Source organism: Palaemon carinicauda, chromosome 19 (genome assembly GCF_036898095.1).
Source record: "Palaemon carinicauda isolate YSFRI2023 chromosome 19, ASM3689809v2, whole genome shotgun sequence".
In the NCBI taxonomy this organism is placed as follows: domain Eukaryota; kingdom Metazoa; phylum Arthropoda; class Malacostraca; order Decapoda; family Palaemonidae; genus Palaemon; species Palaemon carinicauda.
The window spans coordinates 126,525,120-126,552,761 of NC_090743.1; the positions used below are offsets into that span (position 1 = coordinate 126,525,120).

Here is a 27,642-nt window from a genome sequence, read left to right on the forward strand (position 1 = left end):
AGCTCTAGGGCCTTGGCCCCAAAACTGGACAACTCTTCATATTCTTCATTGTTTTACTACATCTCAGTTTTTCAGGTTCACTGAAATGGCAAATCAAGACACTGTTTCTGACCAGTGGTCCACACAGGAGCAGGCCTGCACAGCTTTCATGGCAGCTACTTCCATGTTTTGCATGTCAGATGCCAAAATGGCAGAGGGAAGGCTAGCTAGCTTGTCGCTAGGTACACCTAAAATGAGTTCCAAAGTAGGGGTCAATGGGTAAAAGGATAGGGTGTGCCTTGACATACAATTGTTGGCTGTGAATGAGGACATAATTTTAATACTTTGACTGGAGAATCCTCCAAATGAGAGAAATCTCCTTGGTCCTGGAAATCTGAAATAAAGCTACCTGTGCATGGTCATGTTCAGGCTGTTCTAGGGCTGAAGCCAAAAGATCAGTATTAGGAATAAATTCTTGTTCACTAGTATGCCCAATGTGTAACAAAACATCAACACCTTTCACTAATCTGAAATATATTATTATACCCGTCATGCTCAGTTACCAGAGTTACAGTGAATTCCAGTAAAGAAGGATACGAGTGGGAGAGATCATGCGTCACATGAACAGGCTTACGGTTCTTGCCCTCGAGAGTTAAAGAAGTGGAAGAAGATTTCTCTTTCTTATTTTTTTTAGCTTTCTTGAGGCGGGCATGATACTTTTTAAACTGCGAAGGTGGCAATTCCCTAAAAAATCAGTTGCTTACCACTGCAGTTTAGGCATGAAGGTTGTAGATCTACCTTGATCCGGCTTATCTTCGATATGGGTGCCCTTCAATGTCAGGACAGGTCTGCATACTACCTGAAAAACCACTAGTATTCACAATGCACAATGAAAAAACAGAAAGCACTGAAAAGGAAAAGAGCTTTCCGTTATCCAGCATGGAGTCGTGATCATATCTTGGGAGAACTGTCAGCGACAGCAACCAGAAGGAGAATGGGTCAGGTGGACAGCACTAACCCAGCATAGAGATATAGCTGGTAACCATGTAAGGTTGCCAGTTAGGCACTTTTCTTTTCTAGTTATAGCAAAACAACTTAGGAGTAAACCCATATAAATAACTGAGAAGTTTGTATTCATGTATGAACAAATAACTGTTGCCTACCAGTGGTAGATGCCAGCTCCACTTGGAAAAGACATCTCAAGAAATACACCTTAGTATTAAGAGAACTAAATTAAAAACTAAAAAATTCATTACAAATTAGTTGGTGCTATCCGGAATAAGATCAAGTTACTATAAAAAGTAGCATCTTTGAATACCATGAATTTTAACACAATAAGGCTCTCCTATTGTAATAGCTACTACAAAATTACTCGCCTCGATTTATTACTATCACAGACTGTACTTGAAGGCTCTTGAAAAAACAAATAATTGTATTTGTATACAGTACTATCACAACAGCAGAGGATGAAGGGGGGTTTGTCTGATCACTTTTCAGTAAAACTGCTTATTTTCCTACTGTAAATGGTGCCATGAGGAAAAGGGAGGTTATCCGAGGAATCTTATCAGTCCACAAATCAATGGGTTATGCATTGGGAACAAGGGTGGAAGGGGAAAATATTTTGATCTATAAAAAACTGCAAATGGATTTTGGAACTTTCAAGTTACCAAGTAAGTTGTATGGTGAGAAAAGTAAAGCTAGTGAAAATCTCTTTGAAGGCGACGAACAAAACGCTTACCACAACTTGATACTCTTAAAGGATAAACACTTGGTCAAAGAAAACACTATGAAAAATAACAAATGTTAAAAGTAATGTGTACTATTCCTAGATATACGAGCCTAAGTCCTTTAAAATAGGGATATGTTTTCAGTGACACTGGAATGGCTATTGATTTGTTAATAAGGCACTTGGTAAATGATAAGTAGCACAAGGGGGGGGGGGGCACCCTTCAGCCTGTTAAAGAATAGCCACTTTTGTCCTTAGGCCTAGGACTGAGAGAGTGGGGTTGGAGTGGGGAATTTTGTATAGCTAAGAATAATTTGTCATTTGTTCCTACGTGTATACAAAACCTTTTGTCCTTTACAATAGGGAGACTAACTTATTGGTAGGAGCAAGTTCCCTACAACCAAACTGGAAGGATCTTTTCTTCCCTAGACATAGTCATCCTTCCTGGCCACGTATAGTAGTGAGAAAGGGGACTCCAACCTCCCAACAGCTAAACATAGGGATTTAGAAGCTCTTTTATCTCTCAGTACTGGCTATAAACAGAAGCTTGTACTAGGACCCAAAAAACTTATCTCAAGAACAGGGAGATGACGGCAATGTCAAACAAGACACATAAAAAATGTATGGTAAAATAAAGACCTATCCTCCCCCGCTTCTTGGCAGATGTAGTTTGCAAGAAAGAAGGTACATTATGTAAGTCATTAACATTGTATGTATGACCAGAATGCAATGGTTGCCGTTCCTGCATCCCCTCAATGAAGCAACAGGAAAGAGGTAGAAGAGCAGGTCCTTCTACCTCTCTTCTAAACTCGAACACATTACCTTAGATGGGATGCATACTACTAAGTGCCATGAGGGAGCTGGGAGTGCTACACATCCACTGAGCAGCTACCAGAGGACTCGAGGAAAAGGGGTCCAAGGGTTTGAGGGCAACATCTGTAAGGTACATAGCAAAAAAAAAAATCTGACATTCATCTAGTTCCAAGAATGCTGATATGTCAACTGGAAGTCTCCTGACAGGAATAGGCTTATGAGTAATGTTACATCTGCAAGTAAACAGCCACACAAATCCTTCTTGTTCCTGCAGGGGATCATGAAAAGGCTACAACACTCAACAAGTCCTTCTCAAGTAGCATTGCAACACCCTAACATGACACCAGGTAATTTTGTATCAACCTTCGTATCGAGAAACCTGAACTAGTTTTCCACAGACTGGTACTGAGTCTTTGTAACAGTCAGTGAGACAATGAAGGCAACAGAAGCTCCATGCTTTAAAAGTTAGATGTCATGAGCCTCAAACTATTCTCTTATTGATACAGATAAGAGAGACATGCTTGAAGGAAAGAAGAGTATGATGCTTTCCTTAGGTTAGCAGTTGATGTATGTACCAGAGGCCTGAGGATAAGGACCATCCCAACTAAGGACCTAAGTCAAAGGGTAGGCAAGAATTTTTCAGGAGCTTAACGCATAAGCCGATCCCTTGAGGAATGGGAGTGTCACACAATACCGAGGAACCTCTTTTTCTCCAATTCACTTGCCTAAGAGAAAAAGAGGGCAAGTCTTGGGATAAAGACCCTATGATGCCCTCGTTTTGTTAGCCAAAGGTGAGTACACCCATGCTCTAAGGTTGAGGACCATCCCACCCAAGGATCTACATCCCAGGGTAGGCAAGACAGCTCAAAGTTTCCCTGAAGAGGAGCGATACAAATTCTACGGAGGTGTTTCTTAAGTAGAGGCAGACAAAGAAGTCTGTTATCTGCTGAAAAGTGCTCTGGCCAGAGATACAAATTCTCTATGAACCTCATCATTGAGTCTTTCTCTTAGGACTTACATGGGAGCTAGCAAGATTTGAGATCACTCAAATTGGGATAATGCCAGTGTTCCTTGGAAAGGATCAGTAAGATGGATCAACAAGTTCCAGTCTCCCTGGAGGGTGTGAGTACTCAGTCCCTGGAGTGACCACTCCTTACTACCGGTAATTAAAAGTATGGTATCTACCATACCTGGCTTATAGTCCGGCTTCAAGGGCAACGTATACACTACCCTTGCCTGGAACTATGGTGCTGTTGGTTGGTATGTGTGGGATCACTCACCTGTAACCAGTGCCACACCTGTAGCTGTCACACCACACTCAAATTCTACTTGATGAACCCTGAAGGAACCAGTCAGCAGCAAGCTCAGTTACTCCCTCCTGATGCACAGGCTCTTAAGGACATTCCTCCTATTCTAGGAATGATGAAGATTTGAGAAACTTCTCCCCTTTGCCTGGCCTACAGAAGTGTCAGGTCCCAGCTAAAACCATTCACCTGTATCCAATACAAGGAGATGACCGTCATATCAGGTTCACAACTCTTAGACCAGCGTCGAAAATACTGGTCGAAAGATGAGACACTATACTTCCTCTAGAAGAGGGAGGGTAGCTTCCTATATGGTAGGGTGTTCCTCCTATGTTATGACATAATCATGAAATTAAGAGCAATGCTCAGACTCGCTTGGTTTACGGATCCAACTAACCGAACCCTAAGGAAGGATCAATGGTTGAGATCAATGACTCCCTCCCGAAGGCAAAGACCACGCACTAAAATTCCAAAAGAATTGCGAAAGAAGTCTTGGGTGACTACTACCGCTGCTTCTTCCATCTAAGAAGTGTCTGAAAAAAAAAGAAGAGGAAGACGAAAGCACAAACAATTCTTCATCGCTTGCCAACAGTTCTTCCTAGCTACCATGAGTAGTTCAGCAGTTCCTACCTATCAGGAACTGTTATGTTACTTCTAGAGTTTTTTCTTTACATTTGCACTTATTTATCCTTTGCATGGGCATGAGATCAGACTCCCCAATCACAATCCTCGGATTATAATAATAGCAAATAGCAGAATCATTCTGGAAAGACTCCAAAGAGGTTATTCCAGAAGGCCAAACCATAACCCTTCAGATGAACACAAGAGAACACATGAGGAACAAAAATATCATTTTCGAAATGGCCGTAGGCCTGCATGCACTGGTAGTCCTTCAAGTCACAAAACAAGAAATTTTTCTTCTGGAAGCTGAATATGAAGGAAAAATTCCAACTGAATGTGGCCTGACAAGTACCAGCTCAGCCAAATGTACGCTCTTGGGACGACTTGTGAAAAGAAGTGAAGGGAGAGGACAGGAGGTCATACAAAACTTTGTGAAAAAATCCCAGATTTTTTACCTCTGTTGCATATCCAGAGATGGAACCTGGAAGGTAGGTACAGAATGGATTTAGATGAAAGAGAAGGAATGTGCAAGGCAGGGCATTCCCCTACTGACGACACAGAGCCTACCTCTGGCTACCCTCCTCCCTCCTCCTGACACCTCTCCTTAACTGAGCATGGGAGGAGTAAAAATGAGTCGAACAGGGTCCAACCCCTTCAGGAGGAAGCTGCTGGTAGGAAGTGCTGGAATTTGAAGATTGGGCCTGCTTCAAACCTAAGCCAATTGGCATGGCCACTTTTGAAGGCTTGGCCATGGTCTCCCCCAAAAGATAAGAGCCCTTGAGAAATATTGCAAGGTGGATTAAGGAATACTAATACACGGCATCCAGTTCCCCCACTATCTCAACGTTACCTATCTGATCCTTAGAGAACTATCGTCTCTCTTTCCCAAAATGTGTTACCGTAACCAACCATCAATCAGTCAACGGTACATCAAGGCTAGAGATCATAACCAAGTCTGTCTGTTTTTTCTCCCTAGCATAAGTTGAGGTTGTGTGGTCAGCCTGGATCAGTGCTTGGAAGCACAGAGCTGGAACCTGTCACTGACTGGCTCGACAAATTTCGCAACACACTAGTATACAGAACTGGTACCGAGTGGTGGTATCTCCTCTTTCGAAAGTACCGAAGTACTTCAAGAAAGAAAAGACCAAAGATGTACCATGTACCCTTCCATCTGTTGATCGTGGTGGAGAGTAGGCCATGGACCTTTAGCCACCAACCTATGGTTGCCAGCCAAGCAAAAGCAAACAGCAACATCCATAAGAGGGGCCATCTTCTCAATTCAAGATACCATCTCAGGTCAGCCTTACTACTGGAGGAATCATGCCACTCACCTGGGCCACAGTTGAGGGTTGGGGACCAGCCGGAAGCCATCAACCTCCACCAAGAGAGATACAGTAGTGTTGTTTACAGACCTAGGGTACTTGTTATGACTGGCCTTCATATAACTCCCTTTCTTCTATTGAGAAGAATCACCATAGTAGGAAGGGGAAGAGGAAGAGAAGAAGACGGATGGCTTCACACAACAGCCTATCATTACCCTTAATTGCATACGAGTTAGAGGTTCTGTCCAAAAGGACCAATCAAGGTGAGACTGACATTGAAGGCTCCGGTCAGTGAGAAAACTCCTTAGTGGCGTGAAGTTGAACTACGGTAGCTGTTACCACATGCTCCTGATCATTCACCAACGCCGCATGTATTGGTCGACATGTGAGCTCCATCGGCTACGATCTATAAAGCCATAAGTAGTAACATGAATGATACCCATATAGTGAATGATACCCGTATCAGTAAACGGTACAGTACTGGAGATCATTAACAATTCAATGGCAATTCCAGCACCACTGAAAATACACCCCTATTTCAAAGGAAAAAGGATCTGTATATGCATAGGAACAAAATACTACATTGTAGTGCCTATATTTATAAAAGCAATTTTGACAAATCACAATTCTAAATCTATGATAGGTGGTCTTTTGGGATATGATGACAAAGCTCTAATTCTAAGTAAATGGAACCCTCGTGACTACCGTGCACATGCAAAGATAAAACCAAAGCCAGATATCAAATCAGAGTAAAAAAATTAAGCAATACAAGTGAGCAAAGTTGCTATGAGGGGACAGGGCAATGCGCAGGAGTGCAGTGGCAAAACTGTAAGAGCGTGGTATGGGAGGGGGAAGGGAAGGGTTTCACATGCAGTTCTTGATTACTAGAGCTTAAATTTTTCTTTTCTTTTTAAATGTGAGAAATTCTGAAAAACCAGTTTTAATTACAGGTGGCGTAACTTGTGCGAGTAACAAAAATAAAAAAAAAACTAGCATGACTTTTGACTGCTCTCAGCTGGAAGTTAAATTACTTATATGCTGAACATAACTAGCTGAGATATAATGTGAGAAAGGGACTGCCTAAGTGAACTCTCTATGTTTTCCATTACTGTAAAGGTATATTGCTTGCCTCAGGTTAGGTAAGTAGCCACACCCACCATACCTTTATATGTAACGGGAATTGTGCCTTCAAGGCACAGTAAGTAGCGTGAGGTGCCACTGCGGAATACTTGCAAAGAAAAAAGAAAAAATACAGTGAGGGTTGAATTGGCTCTGCCAGGACACACAATGCTTTGTTCGTCGGAAGAGGAAGTAATACTTGGAATATATTTAACTTTTGTCATTTTTCAAGTGGATAAAGTAATTAGGATCTTATTTAAAGTACTGTATTTGTTCCCGAGAAAAAACACAAATGAACCCTGTTAAATATCTTCCAAGCAGTTCCACTCCATCACTGAACACTGCCAAATAAAACAAGCACTGGATGTTTGGAATGTAAAAATGCAATTGAAACATTGAAGACTTGGTTAATGTTGAGAACTATAAGTAATCAGCTTGAAGGGGGAAAATGAAACATCCATTACTTTCACTAACAAACTAAAATTTTCATTTGAAGGAAACACTTAAGTGCTCCGTACAGAGCACGACCACTTGCTACCATTCCCAAACGGACGCAGAACGTGTTTCCCTTAAATGACAAACAGGGCTAAACCACTTATGAGTTGAAACCCAACTCATCTGTGCAGTGAGGTCTGGTTGGATCTGTATTCAGGAATCCTCAAAACAAAAGAAATCTCATTGACACTTATGAAACAGATTCCCCCTACATCACAACCAAAGCTCAGGACAAGTGGGCAACACACTTGTGGTTAATGTACATTCTCACCTTTGTAACGGACAGGGATCGTCCCCTCTAGGTTCAACAACTCACGATCGCTGCCATCATTAAAAACTAAAAATAGAGGTAAAAGCGGATGACACTTACAGCTACACAATTAATTATACGGTGATGTATTGTAAACATTTTTCAAACTGAAAGCTTCACCAACAAAAGAAACGATATGCAAGACTCCATGTTAAGCTACTAAAACAAAGGCTAAGGATGTCAAGACCATTATCTAAATGGGTGTACAATATAAAAATCAATTAAGCATATTATCAGACCATTTCTAAAACACAATTCAATGATAATAGTTATGATACCAATTCACTCTGCTATATTCTAAGGAAGAAGCATGAAATAAAAAGGAATATGTGAGACTATAGGGTTTTGAAGTAAATTCATTTCCAAGATACAACCTCCAGCACACTAAAATGAAGCAGTCTTATACTTCAAGATTAAAATCACCAAAAGTTACAAGACTGTAGAGAGCAATAAGGACTGAAAAGACTTAATGTTTAATTATTCTCAATATGCAAAGAAAAATTAGAACAACTATTATTTTATCATAGGCAGTCTGACTCCTTTGGTCCTAGGTAACTCTGATAAATCCTAGGCAACATATTATGTGACATTTATTTTTTTAATAACTTTAATCACTGTAACAAATTTGTTACTTTTGTTGACAATAACACTTCACCAAACAAAAGTAGGCTGCTTAGTGACACCAGGCATTAACTTTATGGTTAAAGATTACAAAGAGAGATGCTTGCCATGAAAACTTGAGGTGCTACCATTGTTACAGGTTCTGTGAAATAAAACCAAGACACCTAGATAACAACACTAGCAATACAGTATAAAAACAAAGGCAAAATAAAAAAAATTTCAAATTAATTTGTATTTTCTTTTAACTATACAGACCTGAGTCCATTACTTATAGGAGATAGAAAAAACAGCAAAGCTGGAACACAGAAGTTAAAATTAGAACACGGTGTAATAACTCGTAGGTAATTACTACCTATTGGTAGCGGGGAGCCCAGCACTTGCCCCTCCCCTCTTCCCCTCATTGGTTCGCTGACAATTCACTTAGAACAAAGCCTGGGACTTTCTCAGGGCTGGTAATGGCAAAGAAGTATGAGTAAAGGACTCAGGTTTGCAGTTTGGAAAAATACAAATTGCTTAAAAAATCTGAGATCTATTCCTATGAGAATACAAATCATCGTCTTTTACTTATAGGAGACTTATCCTTAGGCGGGAGGAAGTACCCTTTTCTAACTTGGGGGCTATGACTGCTTGTCAAAGAGCCCCCCCCACCCTTGAGATGAGCTGTGGACAATCTGTATCCATCCATACATCTTTTTCTAACAGACTGGAAGCTTAGCCTGGGGACCCAACGCTCTAGCATCTCAGATGCGTGAGAGAGAATGATCCATTACACCTGATGTTCTCCTGCAGAACTTGTGGGTTTCAAGGCCCTGGCTGTACATGTGTTGCACTTGAGCAGGAACACTGTGTAGTAGGCCTTGAAAGTATTGCGAATTGAAGATGTTGCAACAAGGCTTTTCATGATTATGGGTTTGTCTGGCTACATCATACTCCCCCTCTAAAGGAATGTAAGGAAATGACTCTCCCGTGCCTGAGCACGGAACTGCTACAAGCAGCCTGGGCTTACCTGATTGAGAGATCAAATCCAGCAGGGGATGTTTTCCAATGATGTACCCATTAAAGAGCAAGATTTTAAGGGAAAGAAAAGGACAGTCATTCTTCACTTGCATCCCTATCTTATGCATTACATAACCTCAGCCCTTGACTCGCAGTTACTGGTCCTGTGAGGGGAGCCTAGGTAGCTTATACTGTATCACCTGCTGAGCAGCTACAACAAGCCATAGCATAAAAGTGTCTAAAGACCTGTGGGTCACGTCTCGCAGGTAGTGGGGAGTGAAGGTTGTGTGATACTTCCACACCACTACTTGGAGAACCTGCATCAGAGGAATTCCTCTTAAATGCTACTAAGGTGTTAATAACTCTCACATCATGAGAAGTTTAAGATGGCATTCAGGAGATCACTTCCCTTAAACACCTTGAGATCACACTTGTGGACCTAGTGCGTTTCAGATAGTACAGTCGGCATCAGCTGGTCAGGCTCATCAATCATGTCATTAAGACTCATAACATGGAAAGATAGAAATCTGGAATCAGGCACGGATGGATTCCGAGCTCTCGTAACAAAATCTGGAATGAAGAGAGAGAGAGAGAGACCTGCCTCCACCCACTTGAATGGCTGATTTGAAGAAGAGCCCATGCAGTTCGCTAACACGTTTAGCTTTGGCTACCGCAATCAGAAAAAAATTTTTCAGGGAAGGTCCCCTATCTTAAGCTCGCTTTAATGGTCCGTAGAGTGGCCCCTTTAAAGAATCTAGAACCTTTACTATGTTCCGAGCAGGTGGGCTCACCCAAACTGGAGGGCAGGTCTACTAAAAATTCCTGTTAAGCATAGAAATTTTCTCCAAAGAAATATTGACTCCCTTTAGTCTAAAGACTAGGCTCAAGGTCGAGCAATAGCCTTTTACAGCTGAAAGAGCAGAACTTCTCTTGCAGTTGCTCAAAAAGTACAAATAGTCGGCAATCTGAGGTACAGAGGTTTCAGGAAGTGAGATACCCCTCCCACCACATCAACCGCAATAGTTGGACCACTTGCCCTGGAAGACAGCTGCTGAGGATTTGCGGAGGTATCCAGACATATGCTGCGCTGTCTCTTGAGAAAAGCTTTTCTCAGAGAGGAGTTGCTGGATAACGTCTATGTGTGAAGCTAAAAGGGATCCCAGTGCATTGTGTAAAACCTGCTGTGAGGCTGACGTAGAAGATTGGGAGGAATTGGCAATTTTCTTTGAGTCTTTGATAGATGTAGGAGGTCTGGGTACCACATGTATGGTTACCTTGGAGCCACCAACGTTAACGATAAGTTAGGAAGCGAACCTTACTCAACTGAGGACTCTCCAAAGTAGACAGAACAGCCAAAAAGCTTAGGCATCAAGACTGTCCAATGGGTGCTGAAATGCATCCCCAAATGCCGCATTGGGGCCTGGAACAAGAAAGCAATAGATCAGGAACTTCTTGTTTGGAGATGATGTGAACAGGTCTATCGTCGGAGGACCGACAAAATCAGCATCTCCGTCACTAATGAATAACAAAGATCACTCGGACTCAACTACTTGGGTCTTCCTGCTCAACTTGTCTCCTATGACATTTCTTTTCCCCAGGATGAAGAGGGCCGAAAGTGTAATCGCACTGTTCTCTACCCATTCGAGAGTCCTCACTACTAGATGGCATAGCTGTTGAGACATCGTACATCGTTGTTTGTTGATCTAGGACATTATGGTGGTGTTGTCACTTAACAAATTCACCACGTGACCTGCTAGAAGAGGGCAAAACTCTTGAAGAGCTAAGGAGGCTGCTCTCATCTCCAAGAAGTTCACGTGGTCCTGGCAATCTTCCTCTGTCCAGGAGCCAGATACCAAATGACTGTTTAGGTAAGACTCCTCACCCTTCCTTGGAAGCATCCAAAAGAAAGAATTCTGGAGTAGGCAGTGAGAGAGGGTATCCTTATAAAAGGTTCTCTTCTTTCAACCATTATCTAAGGTCCCTCCAGGATTCTTCTCATATTCTTACTATGAAGAATGGGTTGTCGAGATGTGTCCATGCTAACTTTTAACTCACATTGAAGAGATCTTAAGCATGATCTGCCTCCTGGCACTAACTTCTCTAGAGACGTCAAATGTTCTAGGAGTTTCTACCAGTGGCGAGCTGAGAGAATCTACTGTTGCAGGAAGGGGAAAGTTTCCTTCTGTAAACGAGACAGTCTTTCGTGAGAAGGGAAAACTTTCAAAGGATGGTGTCAATGTCCATCCCTACATACACTTGCCTCTGGGTTGGTGACAGGACAGATTTTTTCCGATTTACCATGACCCTCAGGTCCTGACAAAATGAGAGAACCCTGTCTCAAAAGCTAAGAAGTTTCTTTTCTGATAGAATCAACCAATTGTCCAGATAATGAAGCAAGCGGATCCCATGGGCATAAGCCCATGCTGATATTAGCTCGAAGACACTAGTGAAGACCTGAGGCCTTGTGGACGGGCCAAAGCAGACAACTTTGAACTGAAAAATCCTGCCTGCTACCACTACTTGAAGAAACTTCCTGGAGGATGGGTGAACCGGGAACTAAAAGTAACCCTCCTTCAGATACAGGGCCACAATGAAGTCCTGTGGTCTTATTGCTCATCTGACCATGGCTGCTGTCTTCATCCAAAAGGGTGTTTGGAGGATGAAGTTGTTGAGCGCTGAGAGGTTGATGACCAGTCTCCAACTTCAAGATGCCTTCTTTACAAAAACGAGCAGACTAAACAAGCCTGGGAGTCCTAAGATTATTTTGCTACCAATAACTAATTACCTGTTGGTTGTTACACCTTATTACAATTTAACTGCTGTGTTCTGTTTTCTCTCTCATATAAGTAAAGGACAATGGTTTGTGTTTGGGTAAGAACAAAAAAAATTTTCTCTATAGAATGAAGTGTAAAAAGCCTGGAAAGTTTAAGCATCAGTAAGCCATCAGCTATACGGTAAAGAAATGTGCTTACTAAATGAAGTTAATACAAATTCACTGATTTTTATACAGTAATAGAAAATAGAGTAAGGAGGAATGTAAAAGTAAAAGCTTGACTAAATAATAAGAGAACATGCTTTCACTATAAATAATTGACAAGTAAAGATTGTGTAAATGCTTGGTGTTAAGCTGTGCCCTTCAGTAAACCCTTAAAATAAGTCCTGTATTGAATTTTAACTCAAGATTCAGTCTGACTCGCCCAAACCAAGATGGGTTTGTACAGTACTGTACTTAATACTCTCTACAGTCAAGACCTAACAAACTCATGTATTTCTTAAATTAGCAGCATTTTAGTATACAAATTTCAAAACTAGGAAAAACAACGACAGGACCCTTAACTCGAATGTCAACAATATAGAAAACGTTAGTGGTCACTGAAAGGAACATTAATCTGTAAGTGGTTACAACTATTATAATACAGATGACTGAGAGCAACCTTCTTGGCAAATGTAGGGTCAGTAACGATATGGTGCTAAAAAATGACAAATCGTAAATAATTTGTATTTTTCCTAACTATACAAACCTTAGCTAATTAATATGGGTTATTACTTTTGGCGTAGCTGAAATGACGAGCCATTAAAATTTAGCGAAGATTAACTACTCATACCGCTAGTTAGCGGGGGGTAGGGGAGGGTAGCTTGCTACCGCCCCCCCTCACACACCTGTGATTGAGCTCACTTTGCTTGGAGGTAGGACTTCAAGGGGGATAGGGCTGGCGGGTAAGTTTGTTTAAATAGCTAAGGTTTGTATAGTTAAGAAAAATACAAATTATCTACAAATTTGTCATTTGTTCACTAACTGAAATACAGTACAACCCACGCTATTTAATAGGGGTGACTCACCCATTAGGTAGGGTGGACGTCCCAGCCAATCTGGCTTTTGGCTTTACCCGGGGGCTCCTTATCTGAGTATGTCAGTACTCAAAAATAATGAGTCCCTGCACCTAGCTAAAACCTTGCTACGCAAGGTCCGCGGCCTACACAAGCTGTGTGTTGAGGTATATAGAAGTGTGACTGTCCAGGTAAAGTTATTCAGAGTTCTTTAGAAGGAAAAACTGTGTAAATAGGATTTTCCCAATACCCCCTCGTCAGGGTATGGAGACGCAACAGTATTAGTCTTAATACTAGGTACACAAGGGAGCATGGTCTACCTGCAGTGGTTTGAGGTCAGCTATGCAGAGAACCCAGGATACTGCTTTCCCCAAGAGAGGGGAAGATGAAGAAAAGAATAAGAGCCAGTCAAACCTTTTCATTCACGCAGACTAAAACCAGGTAACAATGCCCTCAACCTTCTGCTATTTGTCCAATAAGGAGCTTGAGGTTCTAAACCACCTGTTCTGCAGCCACCACAGGACCGATAGAGAACTTAACGAGTCTCCTGTGGGTCACATCTTGCAGGTAGTGGGATCTGAATGTAGTCTGACAATTCCACACCGCAGCTTGAAGAACCTGCATCACTGAGAAGTTTCTCTTGAATGCCAAGGACGTAGCTACACCCGACATCATGAGCTCTGGGGCGTCGTGAAGGAGGGGGGTCTGGATTCAATGCATGGTCTATGACCTTGCGAATCCATGCTGAGATGGTGTTCTAGGTGACCCTCTTGGTCCTTCCTGTGCTAACAAATAGTGCAGGAACACGGGGACGGGCTGCCGCTGTTCTTATAAGATACAGCCTCAAACTCCTCACTGGGCATAGTAAGAGATGGTCTGGGTCATCTGTTACAGAACGGAGACTAGAAATCCGGAAGGAGTCGAATCGTGGATCTGCTACTCCCGGATTCTGAGTCTTGGCAATAAACTCAGGGATGAAGCTGAACGTTACCTCTCCCTATCCCCTTGAATGGGCGATGTCGTATGAGAGACCATGAAGTTCACTGACTTGTTTGGCCAAAGCCAAAGCTAGCAGGAACATCGTCTTCCAAGTCAGGTGGCGATCAGTTGCCTGGCGTAATGGTTCATCGGGAGGTCTCTTAAGAGACCTGAGAACTTGAACCACGTTCCATGGGGGAGGTCTCACTTCTGAGGACAGGTAAGTTCATAACTCCGTATGAGTAAGGAAAGTTCTAGCGATGAAGAAATATCCATTCCTTTCAGTCTAAAGGTGAGGCTTAAGGCTGAGCGATAGCCTTTTACTGCTGAAACTGACAAGCGCATTTCTTCATGCAAATACACGAGGAACTCCGCTTTTGCTGGAATAGTGGCATCAAGAGGAGAGATACCCCTTCCACGACACCAACCACAGAAGACTTTCCACTTTCCATGGTAAACTGCTGCTGATGAGTTACGCAGGTATCCAGACATCCTAGTCGCAACTTGATGCGAAAATCCTCTCTGAGAGAGATGCTGGATAGTCTCCAGGCCGGCTTTGTGGAATATATTGGCATGTGGTTGTTTGAGTAGATTGTACCGTGGAGGGAGGTCTCTTGTTGGGGGCTCCGTTAGGAGCTGCAGAAGGTCCGGAAACCGTTCTGCGTGATGCCATAGCAGAGCTATGAGGGTCATGGAAAGATTGACCGATGTTCTAGCCTTGTTGAATACCCTCTTCATCAGACAGAACGGGGGAAAGGCGTAAACGTCAATGTTGTCCCACCATTGTTGGAATGCATCTTGCCAGAGAGCCTTGGGGTCTGGGACTGGGGAACAATACAGCGGGAGCCTGAAGTTCAGGGCCGTTGCGAAGAGGTCCACAGTCGGAGAACCCCACAAAGTCAGGACTTTGTTGGCTACTAGATGATCCAAAGACCACTCGGTACTCCCTATCTGAGATGCTCTGCTCAGGTTGTCGGCGAGCACATTTCTTTTGCCCGGAATGAAGCATGCCAAAAGTGGTATCGAGTGGATTTCGGCCCATCTAAGTATCTCTACTGCTAGATGGGATAGATGCTGCGAAAAAGTACCTCCTTGCTTGTTGATGTAAGCCACTACTGTGGTGTTGCCGCTCATCACCACCATTGAGTGGCCTGCCAGGAACCGTTGGAACTGTTGAAGGACCAGAAAGACAGCCTTCATCTCTAGGAGATTTATGTGGAGGTACTCCTCTACTCTGACCAGAGGCCTGAGGTCATGTGGTGCAGCACGTGGGGCCCCCAACCTTTTTTGGAAGCGTTTGAGAACAGCATCAAATCCGGGGGGAGGACGAGAAGATCCACTTCCTTTCGTAGGTGAAACCTCTCAGACACTGCATCTCGACGTTTCAAGATGGTGTTTGACCACAAGTTCAAAACTTGGTAGGCAAGAAATTTGATCGTGCGAGTGCCTGAGAGGAGAAAGGTCTCCTCTGCCTTCCTGGTACACTCCTTGGAGAAATCCTCAGATCGTACCAGGAATCCCAAGGTACCTAACCAGATGTCCAGCCACGAAGTAGCTTGCATCGCATACTTAGTGACCTTTTCCTAGTTAAGGACTTCGGCCGGCGAGAACGAGACCTGCCAGTTGGAGTCTCTCTCATGAGGGTCTCCCCTGGTTAGCTCTTCCAGAGAGTGGTGAAGTGGAAGAGCTGAACTGGGCTCCTCCAGGATCTCAAAGTACCTCCTCTGCTGTACACGAGGAGGTGGAAGGAGCTTGTTCATAGAGCCGGCACGGTTGGAGAAGGCAAACTCAGAGAGCTGTTGGGTGATCTTGTCCCTGGTACTCTTCAACCCCTCAGACCAGAGCAGGGCTGCACTGGTCTTTGAGGGTTTCTGAGTGCCTAAGATACAGTCTAAGACAGTGTCTTTGACCTCTTGAGGGGGTATCTCTGGGTTGGAAAACCCGTTGAGAACCCTCATTAGAGTCAGAACCTGCCAGAATGCATGCTCTGACTCTTGTTACTCTCCTCCTGACGTTGAACTCGCAGCGAAGTCTCCTTTTGTCCCCAAGAGCTCTTCTTGGGGTGAGTCGCGGACATTCCTCGAGTGGCTGGCTGTCTCCGTTATAGTAGTCCTGGTGGAGGACTTTGGCAGAGTCTTGGAGTCTTTGGATTCCTTCCAAGGAAGGAGGTAAGACTCTAACATCAAAGGCCTGAGTGTTGTGTCCCTCCTGATCTCTGAGTGAGGGGAACTCTCTGCATGAAGGGAGGTATCCTCCAACGGTGGCATGGAGGAGTGCCTCTCCTTACACGATACCCTTAGTGAAGGATGGTCTGATAAATTATCAGACAGGAAGGGAGAGTATCCCTGGGAAGATACTGGATGGACTAGCCTTGATGGTCTGACCGAGTCAGCTTCACCCTCGTGAAAGTGACCGCGTCGGAAACTCCTCTCTTCCTCTTCAAAGGGGTAGAGGAAGCCATGGTTCCGTGTCGTGAGTCCAGAGGTATAGGCTGCTCTGATGAGCGGCCGGACAGGACAGGCTTGAATGCCTGTGTTACAGCTCTGACTAGGGCACTGAACCAAGGCTGCTGACTGACTGATGCACTGTCAGACAGATCCCCTGAAGGGAAGGGACCGAAGGTTCACTACGAGGAGTCACTGTAATAGGTGGGTCCGCCTTAGAAGGTAGTTTAGGGATCCTGAACCCCTCTGCTGGTGCCTGTTTCCCTTCTCTCGCAGGGCGTGCTGGAATGCGTTTGCGGGGAGGGGAATGAGGCGATGGTGACCTTGCCGGGTGTAGTTCCTGCGCCCGTGACTGTTGGCATGCGCGCAGGGGAGTGGTGGCGCGTGCGCATGTCTCGGTGAGTGAGGGTAGGAGAGCGTGGATGTCTAGGAGAGCGTGGATGTCTAGGAGAGCGCTAGATTGCGCGTGTTGGATGCGCGTGTTGGATGCGCGCGCGCGCGTAGGCGTGTGATGGCACATGCGCGCGGGAGAGAGATGGGGCATCAGTGAGTGTTGGCGCGTCGGTGAGAGTTGGCGCGTAGGAACTCATTGATGGGCAGGAGAAAATTGGCGCGCAGGATACTGTGGGTGCGCAGAAGATTACAGACGCACAGGAGAGTGCAAGCATGCAGTAGTGCGCTGGCGACCCTTGACGTGTGAGCGCAGAGTGCGCAGAAGAACGTGGCCACGTGGGCACAGGGCGCGCAGGAGAGAGTTGGCGCCCAGGTGCATGATGTTGCTGCTGTCTATGAGGGCGAGAAGATGAAGGGGTGCGCCGAAGCGCTGTAGAGTGCTGACGCGCAGTCTGACGAGCTGCTGGTGAGCGCTGATGTCCTGTAGGTCGGTGAGCTGCAGGGCGATGGCGAGCAGCTGCGCACTTTGGTAGAGCCTCAAGAGGCTTTACTGGTGACTGGAACGGTGATGGGAGGTCGGCAGGTCTGAAGGGTGGATGGTCAGGAACTGGGATGTGCCCTTTGTAGGGGCGAGCATCCACTGATGGGGATCGCGAATGATCCGCAGAGAGGTCAAGGACCGAACAGACAGTAGCAGGAGCTGTGACGGTCGATGGTCGAGGGTCCGATGACTGCAGCTGATGCTCCTCTGCAGGGGACGGCTGCGACGACAAGCAGACGAACCAAAGAGTCGCCTCTTCAGGCGAAGTGGAGGGCGAGCTTTCCGACGGAGGCGCCCTCTGGGGGCCAATGGATCAGCAAGCTGACCATGCGCCACAGCAGTCCTCCGAAGTGGAGTCTCTATGAGTGAACTCCCCCGAGGGGGAGAAACACTCGCAAGAGACAGACGTTGGAGTTGGTTTCCCCCTCGAAGGATGTTCAGGAACGGGGGAAACTAAGCCGGCAGCAGCCGCTAAAGAGTCTGGAGGGGCAGAGGAGTCGGATGACATATAGTGTGACACCTCTGACACAACAACGTCGACGATGGCCAGAGGATCTACCTCTGACGGCGACGATGAATGCTGAACAGAAGCACCCATTCGGATGAACTGCAGCAAAGCTTCCTTGGAGGGGGGACCCATGAGCCCCAAGGAAGACCAAATCTGCAACAAAGGGGTTAGTGACAAGGCCTCACCCGGGGGGAGAGGTGGGGCCGCTTCGCTATGGGAAGCAACACCATCTCTCGAGGACCGGGGTTGGCCGACATTAACTTGGTCTACGCTACTACTCGACAGTCTCTCGTAAGAGGCTGAACAAGTAGGAGCTTAGGAGGAGGGTCGGGAGACGGAAGAAGAGGCCTTGGGTTTTCCTCCCTTCGAAGGAACCTTTGAAGGAGAAATATCCCGCTTCGACTTCTTCCGTCGTCGTCCAAGCCTCTCCCACTGGGAGGAAGACCACTCCCTACACTCATTACACTTATTTACACTATCACACCGTTGACCTCTGCATATAGGACAAAGGGTGAAAGAATTTGTCTCAATCGCCGACATAAACGTTCCACAAGGGCGGCCAGAGAGTCCAGGGCAGGTGCGCATGGTCGCAGAGGTCAACTTCACAAACACACACTAAGAGAAAAGAAAAAGCAAAAGTCATTAATGGTTGCCAATAGACGGCGAGGATGAAGAGCGGCAACGTCTGTTCACCATCCAAGCCGAAAGCAAAGTGAGCTCAATTACAGATGTGTGAGGGGGGACGGTAGCAAGCTACCCACCCCTACCCTCACTAACTAGCGGTAGGGGTAGTTAACCCTCGTTAAATTTTAATGGCTCGTCATTTCAGCTATGCCGAAAGTAATACCCCTATCAAATAGCGTGGTTTGTATTCCAGTTACGGAACAAAGACAATTCTGGTATTTGATTTTTTTTCTATAAGGTGAAAGTAATGACTGTAATGTACATATAAAGTAAATTATAGTTTATGCTAAAGTTATTGAAAACCTGATGACAACTGGTAATGCATCAGTCAACTATAATATTTTAAATCTAGGTGTGTAAACAGCCACCGACTCAACATGTTGAAGGATATCTTTAAAATTACTAGACAAATAAAATAATACTTGCATGGAAAAGCATATTTACAAAGTAATAGATTCTTCACTATCGAAAAGAATTCCAAAATATAGGTTTCAATGTAACTGTAAACTGATAAAACTATAATGGTTCAAGTGAAAATCATGTGATGAAAAATAGAAAATCAAGTAAAGAACCACCCTACAATTTATTAGCACTAGAAGAAAACTAATAATCTAAAGATGATATAAAAAGCTAAAACTTTCAACTAATTGATCTGGATTTGCCAGGAGATGGGACCATGTCAAACATAAGTACTCCAGTCTAACTGGGTCAAGAAAACTATGGAAAGACTTCCATTTGCCAATGGTCACTAAACTGCCGCAGTTAAACAATGAATAAGGAAGGAAAGTCAACAGTTTCATCTATCAGGAGAGCATAAAGGACAGACCAAACCCACAATATTTGCATTTCATACTGAGATTGACAAGTAAGGGTGGCAACTGGGTGATAGGAGGATAGATGTGAGAGAGGCAAGAGAGCGTGCTAGAAATAGGAATGAATGGCGAGGGATTGTGACGCAGTTCCGGTAGGCCCTCCTGCTTCCTCCGGTGCCTTAGATGACCGCAGAGGTAGCAGCAGTAGGGTATTCAGCGTTATGAAGCTTCATCTGTGGTGGGTAACGGGGGAGGGTGGGCTGTGGCACCCTAGCAGTACCAGCCGAACTCGGTTGAGTCCCTTGTTAGGCTGGGAGGAACGTAGAGAGGAGAGGCCCCCTTTTTTGTTTAATTTGTTGTCGGCGACCCCCAAAATTGGGGGAAGTGCCTTGGTACAGTATATGTATGTATGTATCATCTACTGTACAAACAAAAGGCAGTGACCCAATTCGGTGTGAATCTCCGTCAAAAGTAACAGTCGAGTCAATAACTACATAGAAACCCTTTTGATTCAGCTGTATCAAAATAATTATTGTAAGAATACCTTTCCCCAACCACCACAAATAAAACTGATCATTAAACACATCAATGCATGAGCCATAAACAAGAGCTTTCACTACTGTACTTGTTTTTATAGGATTAGCCATGAACAACTGCCAATCAAATGGGAAAAACTTCTCATAGGATAGATGTCAGCAGTATCTAAAGAGCACGCCCAGCCTCATAAAAGATAAACTTAGCAGGGAAAAAATTAAAGTGATCCTTCCATGATAAAATAGCCACTTGAATTTTTTGCCCCAAACCACATTGCTAATACTGTACACTAGCAATATGGGGCAATTTTCTTAATTCCTAAACAATGTTGGGAAGATCAGACTGCAGTAGGTGATAGATATAGTACCCAAGCTGAATTCAAGAGTACCTAAATATTTAGAAAACTTTCATTGCAGCTCTCAGAGAGGTCTGAAAAGGGGATAAAAGAATTGTAGGAAAAAGGCCCACATGCTTATAAATGTATTGTGTGGTCTGGACCTGGGGCCCGCGAGCCCATAAATGGGATGGGTAGAACAAACCTTAATTTGAAAAATATCAAAATTGAAAAGGAATGAATGAGAGAAAAAAAGGGAAGGAATGAGAGAAAATTTCCTTAAAAAAAAACAGATACCAAAGAGATCATCATATTCAACTCAGGATACAGACTGTCCGAGCAGACTGGCGATAGGAGGACTCGAGTTTTGAATCTTTACTAAGGGAAAATACACTTTTCACATGACAAGTACAGTATATTTCTGTAAAATTAACAACTGAATAAAGGAAAAAAAAGCTTTAAAAGGATCAATGTAGTTCAGAATTTTACTACAGATAAAAAATACAGGATATATCCTGTTGAATTAATCGAGTGTAAAACAAACAAGTATCTTCTCGAGTTATAAATCAACAAGCTAGAACACTTCTGCAAAATTAACAACTAATTAAAGGTAAAAAAAGCTTTAAAAAGTATCAATGTAGTTCAGAACTTAACCCTTTTACCCCCAAAGGATGTACTGGTACGTTTCACAAAACTCATCCCTTTATATCCATGGACGTACCAGTACGTCCTTGCAAAAAACTGTTTTTTTACATTTTTTGCATATTTTTTATAACTTTATGAGAAACTTCAAGCATTTTCCAAAAGAATGAGACCAACCTGACCTCTCTATGACAAAAATTAAGGCTGTTAGAGCAATTTGAAAAAAATATACTGCAAAACGTGCTTGGAAAAAAAAAAACCCAGGTTAAGGGTTGGAAAGTTCCAAATAGCGTTGGGGGTAAAAGGGTTAACAGATAAAAGAAATTCAGGATATATCCTGTTGAATTAATCAATTGTAAAACAATGTTCAAGTAGAGGGCTGCTACACCAAAATAGACCCATCTAATCATTCTTTACAATTTGAGTAACATATATTGAAGGGTGATTAGCTGTCAGATTGAATCAAAGGCAGGATTTCCGAAACATTAATTATCTAAAATAAAATTACAAAAGGTACTAGTGAGAGCAACATCCTTCTGAAAAGTAATGAATTCATTAACAAATGGAAACTCTAAATAAAGTACTTCCTAAGTCTCTATCTAAATGCACTATACAGCACTTCTTATATCAACTAAACTCCCACATTCCTGATTTTTTCTACATATAGGATGCCCATTAACTTATCAAATAATAATATTTATATTTCAAAATAAATCCCAGGTAATGAAACAAACTACTGTACTAAGTAACCACTGAACCAATAGTGAAAATTGAATAGTTCTTTTTACTATTTTTACTACATAAGGTATATGTCATCCGCTTCAAAAACCTACCACATTTCCAGTTTTTACTGAAAGCAGATTTTACATGTAATGAAACCTGTAAGTTTCCCTTTATCAAAGGAGAAAGTACAATTATTTATTAGAAAAAAAAAGGCACATCAAGAATACATTTACTTTAGTAACATCAATGTAAAAAAGAAATTATTAATATATCATGATAAACATTATAATTTGGAAACTACTGTAAGCAAATATTAATCAATTTAACAAACAACTGCAATTTAGAATTTTTTTTCTACAAAGAAAAATATTTCACAGCAATGCATAAAAAAATGTTGCTTTACGACGTGCAGCTGTTCACATTGGAGTACAGTACATTACTTCAATATTCTAGAATGAATTACAGTAGTGTGATTTATAAATATTTATAAAGATCTGAATGAAAAATATGACAAATTCGAAGATAATTTGTATTTTTCCTAACCATACAAACCTTAGCTATTTACACAGGGTTTACCTTTTAGCGCAGCTGAAATGGCGAGCCATTAGAATTTAACGAGGGTGTATTACCCCCGCGCTAGTTAGCGGGGGGGTAGGGGAGTGGTAGCTAGCTACCCCTCCCCTCCCTCACACACAGATGAATACTCACTTTCACTTAGAGGTAGGACTTGTCTTGGGGGACAGGGCTGGCGGGCAAATATGTGTAAATAGCTAAGGTTTGGATGGTTAGGAAAAATACAAATTATCTTCGAATTTGTCATTTGTTCCGTAACCGAAATACAAACCACGCTATTTACACAGGGTGACACCCCTTAGGTAGGGTGAAAAGTCCCCAGCCATACTGGCTTTGGCTTTACCCGGGGACTCAGCATCCGAGTGAGTAGCACTCGATAAAAGGAGTCCCTGCACCTCACAAGTTCCTTGCTCCACAAGGAACCATGTGGCCTACGTAAGCTTGTGTGTGAAGGAAGAAGTGTGACCCGTCCTAGGCAGTTGACCTGGAGTTCCAGAAGGAACTCTGGGTTAGGACGTTCCCAATACCACCTCGTCAGGGTATGGGGGACGCGACAGTATTGACTCAATACTCGGAACACAAGGAAGCATGGTTTACCTGCAGAGGTTCGAGGTCAGCTATGCAGAGACCAGGATGATGGTTCCCCGTAGAGAGGAAGATGAAGAAAGAAGTAAGGGCCAGACATACTTCTTTCGTTCATGCAGACTAAAACCTGATAACAATGCCCTCAACCTTCTGCTACCTGTCCAAAAAGGAGCCTGAGGTTAGACCAGCTGTTGTGTAGCCACCACAGAGCGATAGAAAACGTATCGAGACTCCTGTGGGTCACGCCCTGCAGGAAGCGGGCTGCGAAGGTCATTAGACGCTTCCAGACTCCAGCTTGTAGCACCTGCGTCACAGAGTACTATTACTCGAAGGCGAGGGACGTTGCGATGTATCCAACATCGTGCTGTAGGGCGACGTGACGGGGGAGGGTCTGGAGACAGGTCGAGATGAATGTCCTTGAGTCCGGGCTGAAGAGGTATACTGGTGACTCTCCCCCATGTCCTCCTTGTGCTCCCAAATCGGCTGCAACTGAGGACAAACTGCAGCTGTTCCCAGCGCTAACCTCTCGATTCCTTTACTGGCAAGAAAGAGAAGGTCTTGGGACATCAGATACAGAATGGAGACTCGAAATCTTGAATGAATCGGACCGAAGGGCCGGGACCCCCAGATTCTGAGTCTAGCCAACAACTCAGGAGCGAGCCTGAATGTTGCCTTCCCCTCTTCCTTAGAAAGGGGGGAGTCGTAAGAGACCAAGAAGATTGCTTACACACTGGCCGTGGCCAGAGTGAGCAGGAGACCCAAGGCGGAATACAATCCGAGGCCTGTCGTAAAGGGTCTTGAGAAGATCTCTTAAAGGACTAAAAGTCCGAGCCATGCTCCAAGTTGGAGGTCTTCCTCCCACTAGGGCAGGGACGATCGTAGCTTCGCATGAGCGAGGATAGATCCAGCGGGCAGGAAAAAGTTATTCCTTTAAGCCTGAAGGTCAGGGAAAGGCTGAGCGACAGGCTTCATTGCTGAGAGCGGAAAGGAGTTTCCTCCCGCCGAAAGGCAATAAGACCGTTTTTGCTGGAAAAGAGGCCTCAAGGGAAGAGGTATATCTCCCACGGCACCAACCACCTTAGACTCTTCACTTTGCCTGGGAGACCCCTGTGGATGACTATCGTAGATGACGCGACCTCCGTACCGCGACTGTAGCAACCCTTCTTGAGGAGGAGGCGTAGTGCCTCCAGGCATGAAGCCGAAGCGACGCCCCGGTTCGGGAGAGATGTCGCAGTGTGGTTGTTTGAGTAGTCTGCGCCGTGGGAGAAGCTCTCCCGGGAGTTCCGTCAGGGGAAGCAGAGGGTCCAGAAACCGTTCTGCGCATAGTCCCAGTGGAGCTCTCCCATTGAAAGGTTGACAGACAACCTGGTCTTGTTGAGACCCATTGTCCACAGGCAAAAAGGAGGGAAGACGCAGGCGTCGAAGTTGTCCCACCATCACCGGAATGCATCTTGCCAGAGTCTCGGGGTCTGAGACTGGGGGGAAGAATAGCGGAAGCTTGAGGTTCCAAGCTGTCGCGATCAGGTCCCCCAGACCAGTACTTGCTGGTTACCCAAGGTCAAAGACCCCCAGGTACACTCTCTCTACGAGGCTCTGCTCGGATAGCCTGAGAGAACATTCCCCTGCCTGGAATGAGAGAGCCGATGGTGGTATTGAGAGAATCTCAATCCTCTCGGTATCTCTACTGCAAGATGTGAAGGTGTGAAAATGCGTCCCCTGCCGGTTAGAATACGCCAGAATCATGAAGTCGACGCGCACGGGGCGACTCGGCAGGAGATGTAGGATCTGTAGAGGGGCCAGACTAAGGCCCCTAAGCCTGCCTGAATGATGGAGAGGTATCCTTCAGGTCTTGACCATAGGCCTGGACCGGAACATGCCCCCCCCTTTCCTTTGACGAGTCCGAGAACAGCATCAAGAATGTGGGGAAAGGACGAGAATATCCACTACCATCAAGAGGCTCCCTAGGTCAACACCCATTGCAGGTCTAATAGTTCCGCTGGTCCCATAGGGGCCAGGAAGTCCGGTTAAACATTGCCTGAAGCCACCGGAACTTGGATCGCCCCACATGGAACTTATCCTGAGGCGACCGTTCGGACTATAGACGGGTCAATGAGGAAAGGAGAACTAGAAAACGTTCCAAGGTAGGGCCAAAAGCTCTGCTTGATTGAGAACAGGTACTGCGACTCTCCTCAGTCTTGCCACAGTCAACCGAAAGGAAGGCTCGGAGGATGTGGTAACAGAATCTGGCGTCCCCAGGTGGTCACCCATCCAAGTACCGACGTTGCTTAACTTCGCTGGACGGACGAGAAGTGGGGTTTCCAACGTGGTAAGGCCGTTGACTCAATATCATGGCCAGATACTCCAGATGTTGAGGCAGAGGAAGAGAAGGCTCCAAGCAAAACACCATGAGCCCACACTCATGGTAAGCATCCGGAAGCTCGTCCCGGCGCTGAAGAAGGTCGAACCCGAGCCTACCGGAGTTGACCAGCCCTCCAACAGCAGAGGAGGCGGAAGCCTGCACCTGAGCGGCCAAGAGGAAGGCAGGGAGAGTTCTCTGGGGAAACAAACCTGCTATGCCACGGCGGGATAGCCACACTGCATCATAAGCAGGAATACTTGCAGTCTAGGCTGAATTCGACGAGCACCCTGGAAGATGGATGGAATGGAAACTGAAAGTACCCGTCCTTCCGATCCAGGGTTTAAGGAGTCCTGTCGCCTCGTTACCAGTCTGATCGATTCTGCTGGTCTACGCTGGCCGAAGTTTGTTCGACAAACTTGATCAGGGCTGAGAGGTCGACTACGGACATCCCCTCTCAGATCCTTCCTTACAAGAAAGGATCGACTGAGGAGGCCGGGGGTGAAGCCGTCGATGATCCTAAGGAAGACCTTCGCCTAAGGTATGGATCATTCTGCTCAACCGGGCAACTCTGCTGACGCTATGGCATAGAGGTTCAGAGACACTGAATTCGCTGACAGAGACGGCAGGCGCGATATCCTTGGCTGATCACAGAGATTGTGCGGGAATGGGCATCGGGAAGCTGTCATTCAGATGAGTAACCTTAAGCATCCTCCCAGCGAAAAACCTGCAATCCTAGAGATCGTGAACTCCTTTTAGGACTATGCCACCCCCGAGGGAGTCTCCCGTGCCATCTGTTCCTGACAGGAGGAAACTGCAATTGGACACCCAGTTGTCGTAGCCGATAACTTAGGCCGACGTGGTTGAAAGAAAAGGGCGCTGGAACCCTGCAGAGTCTGGAAGAAAGCGCCTTGGAGGAGTGAAAACGGAAGTCGATTTCCTCCGCACAGCCGCTGTCTTAGTCTCTGTCCTTGGGCACAAACAAACTCTTCTCAAGGATGGAAGGGTGTCTGAGGCCGTCGACCTCCACAGATGAGACACCCGAAGGAAGCCCTCAGTCAGCGCGTCCAGATGGTACAACATCGAGCTTGTCCGCAAGTCAGATACTTAACGACGAAAGGCCAAGGTGCCCGAGCTCGAGAGGAAGAAAGTACCCATGATCTTCCTGTAGCTTCCTTGAACCAAACCTCGGGCCGTGACCGAGGAGGGAAAGAACCTGGTAAGCTCCCAGAGGGAGGGGTAAGCAGTCACCCCTTGTCCGATGGAGAAATCTCGAACGGAAAGCCCCCCCCGCCAAAAATCCTTCCAGGGAATGACGGGGAAGGGCTAACCCAGGTTCAGGAAAGAGGAGTGTTGCTCAGATCTCCCTTAAGTTTCTCCTATTCTTGCAAGTGCCATGCTCTGCGTTTACGGGGTGAGGCCGTGTTCTGGAAATACGCTCCAGAACAACTCGCCAGGCTGGCCATGCTGCAAAAACCCCATTGGGAATCGTTGTCGCAATCGTCCTGGAGCTCGCGCGACGGTAATTCAAAGATTTTCGCGTGGGCGAACGTGGAAGCGCCCATGCGCAGTAACGCAAACGAAGGTGAGCGAAGGAGCGCAGAAGGAGGGCGAGCGTGGTAGGAAGGGCGAGAGCTGGTGGTCGGCGAGCGACAACCCATAGACGAGCAATGGATACTGCAAGAAATAAGCTGACGTTTGTGCGAAGAAACACTGTAGGTTCGCACGACGGAACACCATCTGTCCGCGCGATGGAAAACCGTTGGTTCGCGCGTGGGCGAACATTGGAGAGCATGGGCGCGGACCCGCATGAGCGTAGACGTGCAGGCACGTGGGCGTGTGGGCGCACAGCGAATGGTCGCGCGGGCGCACAGGCAAGCGGTCGCGCAGGCGAGCGGGCGAACGGTTGCGCGGGCAAGCGGTCACGCGGGCGAGCGGTCGCGCGGGCGAGCGGTCGCGCGGGCGAGCGGTCGTGAGGGTGGGCAGGTGGATGAGCGCGAGTCCGAGGCGGCGAACGCAAGCGTTAGCGCGATGGCGAGGAAGACCGCTGGCGATATGGATCAACAAGCGATCGGTGGTGAGCTGGTGAGTGCTAACGCACAGGTTGGCGATGGCGCGTTGTGTTATGCCGACGCGATGGTCGAACAGCATGCGCAGGTGAGCGATTGTGCGTTGGCGAGCAGTATGCGAAGGTGAGCGATCGCGAGCAGCATGTGCAGGAGGGCGATCGCGCGATGGTGATCAGCATGCGCAGGGTCGCGCGATGGTGATCAGTATGCGCAGGGTCGCGCGATGGTGATCAGCATGCCAGGGTCGCGCGATGGCGATCAGCATGCGCAGGTGGGCGGTAGCGCGATGGCAAGCAGCCTCTGCAGGTGGGCGATCGCGCAATGGCGAGCAG

At 45.6% G+C, this 27,642-nt stretch overlaps 1 protein-coding gene across 9 annotated transcripts in view; it reads right to left on the reverse strand.

Moving 5' to 3' along the window:
* Positions 1–27,642, reverse strand: part of TSG101 (tumor susceptibility gene 101) — a 90,590-nt gene that overhangs the window by 35,483 nt on the left and 27,465 nt on the right. For 4 of the 9 annotated variants that reach the window (XM_068393928.1, XM_068393925.1, XM_068393924.1 and 1 more), the window contains 2 exons: positions 7,651–7,716; positions 6,928–6,993 (listed from right to left, as the gene is read on the reverse strand). The exons of 2 other annotated variants lie outside the window; for them this stretch is intronic. In XM_068393928.1, the coding sequence (XP_068250029.1) occupies positions 6,928–6,993; positions 7,651–7,716 (132 nt within the window). The remainder of the gene's footprint in view (positions 1–6,927; positions 6,994–7,650; positions 7,717–27,642) is intronic. 3 more of the 9 variants (XM_068393927.1, XM_068393931.1, XM_068393926.1) reach the window with 2 other exon arrangements.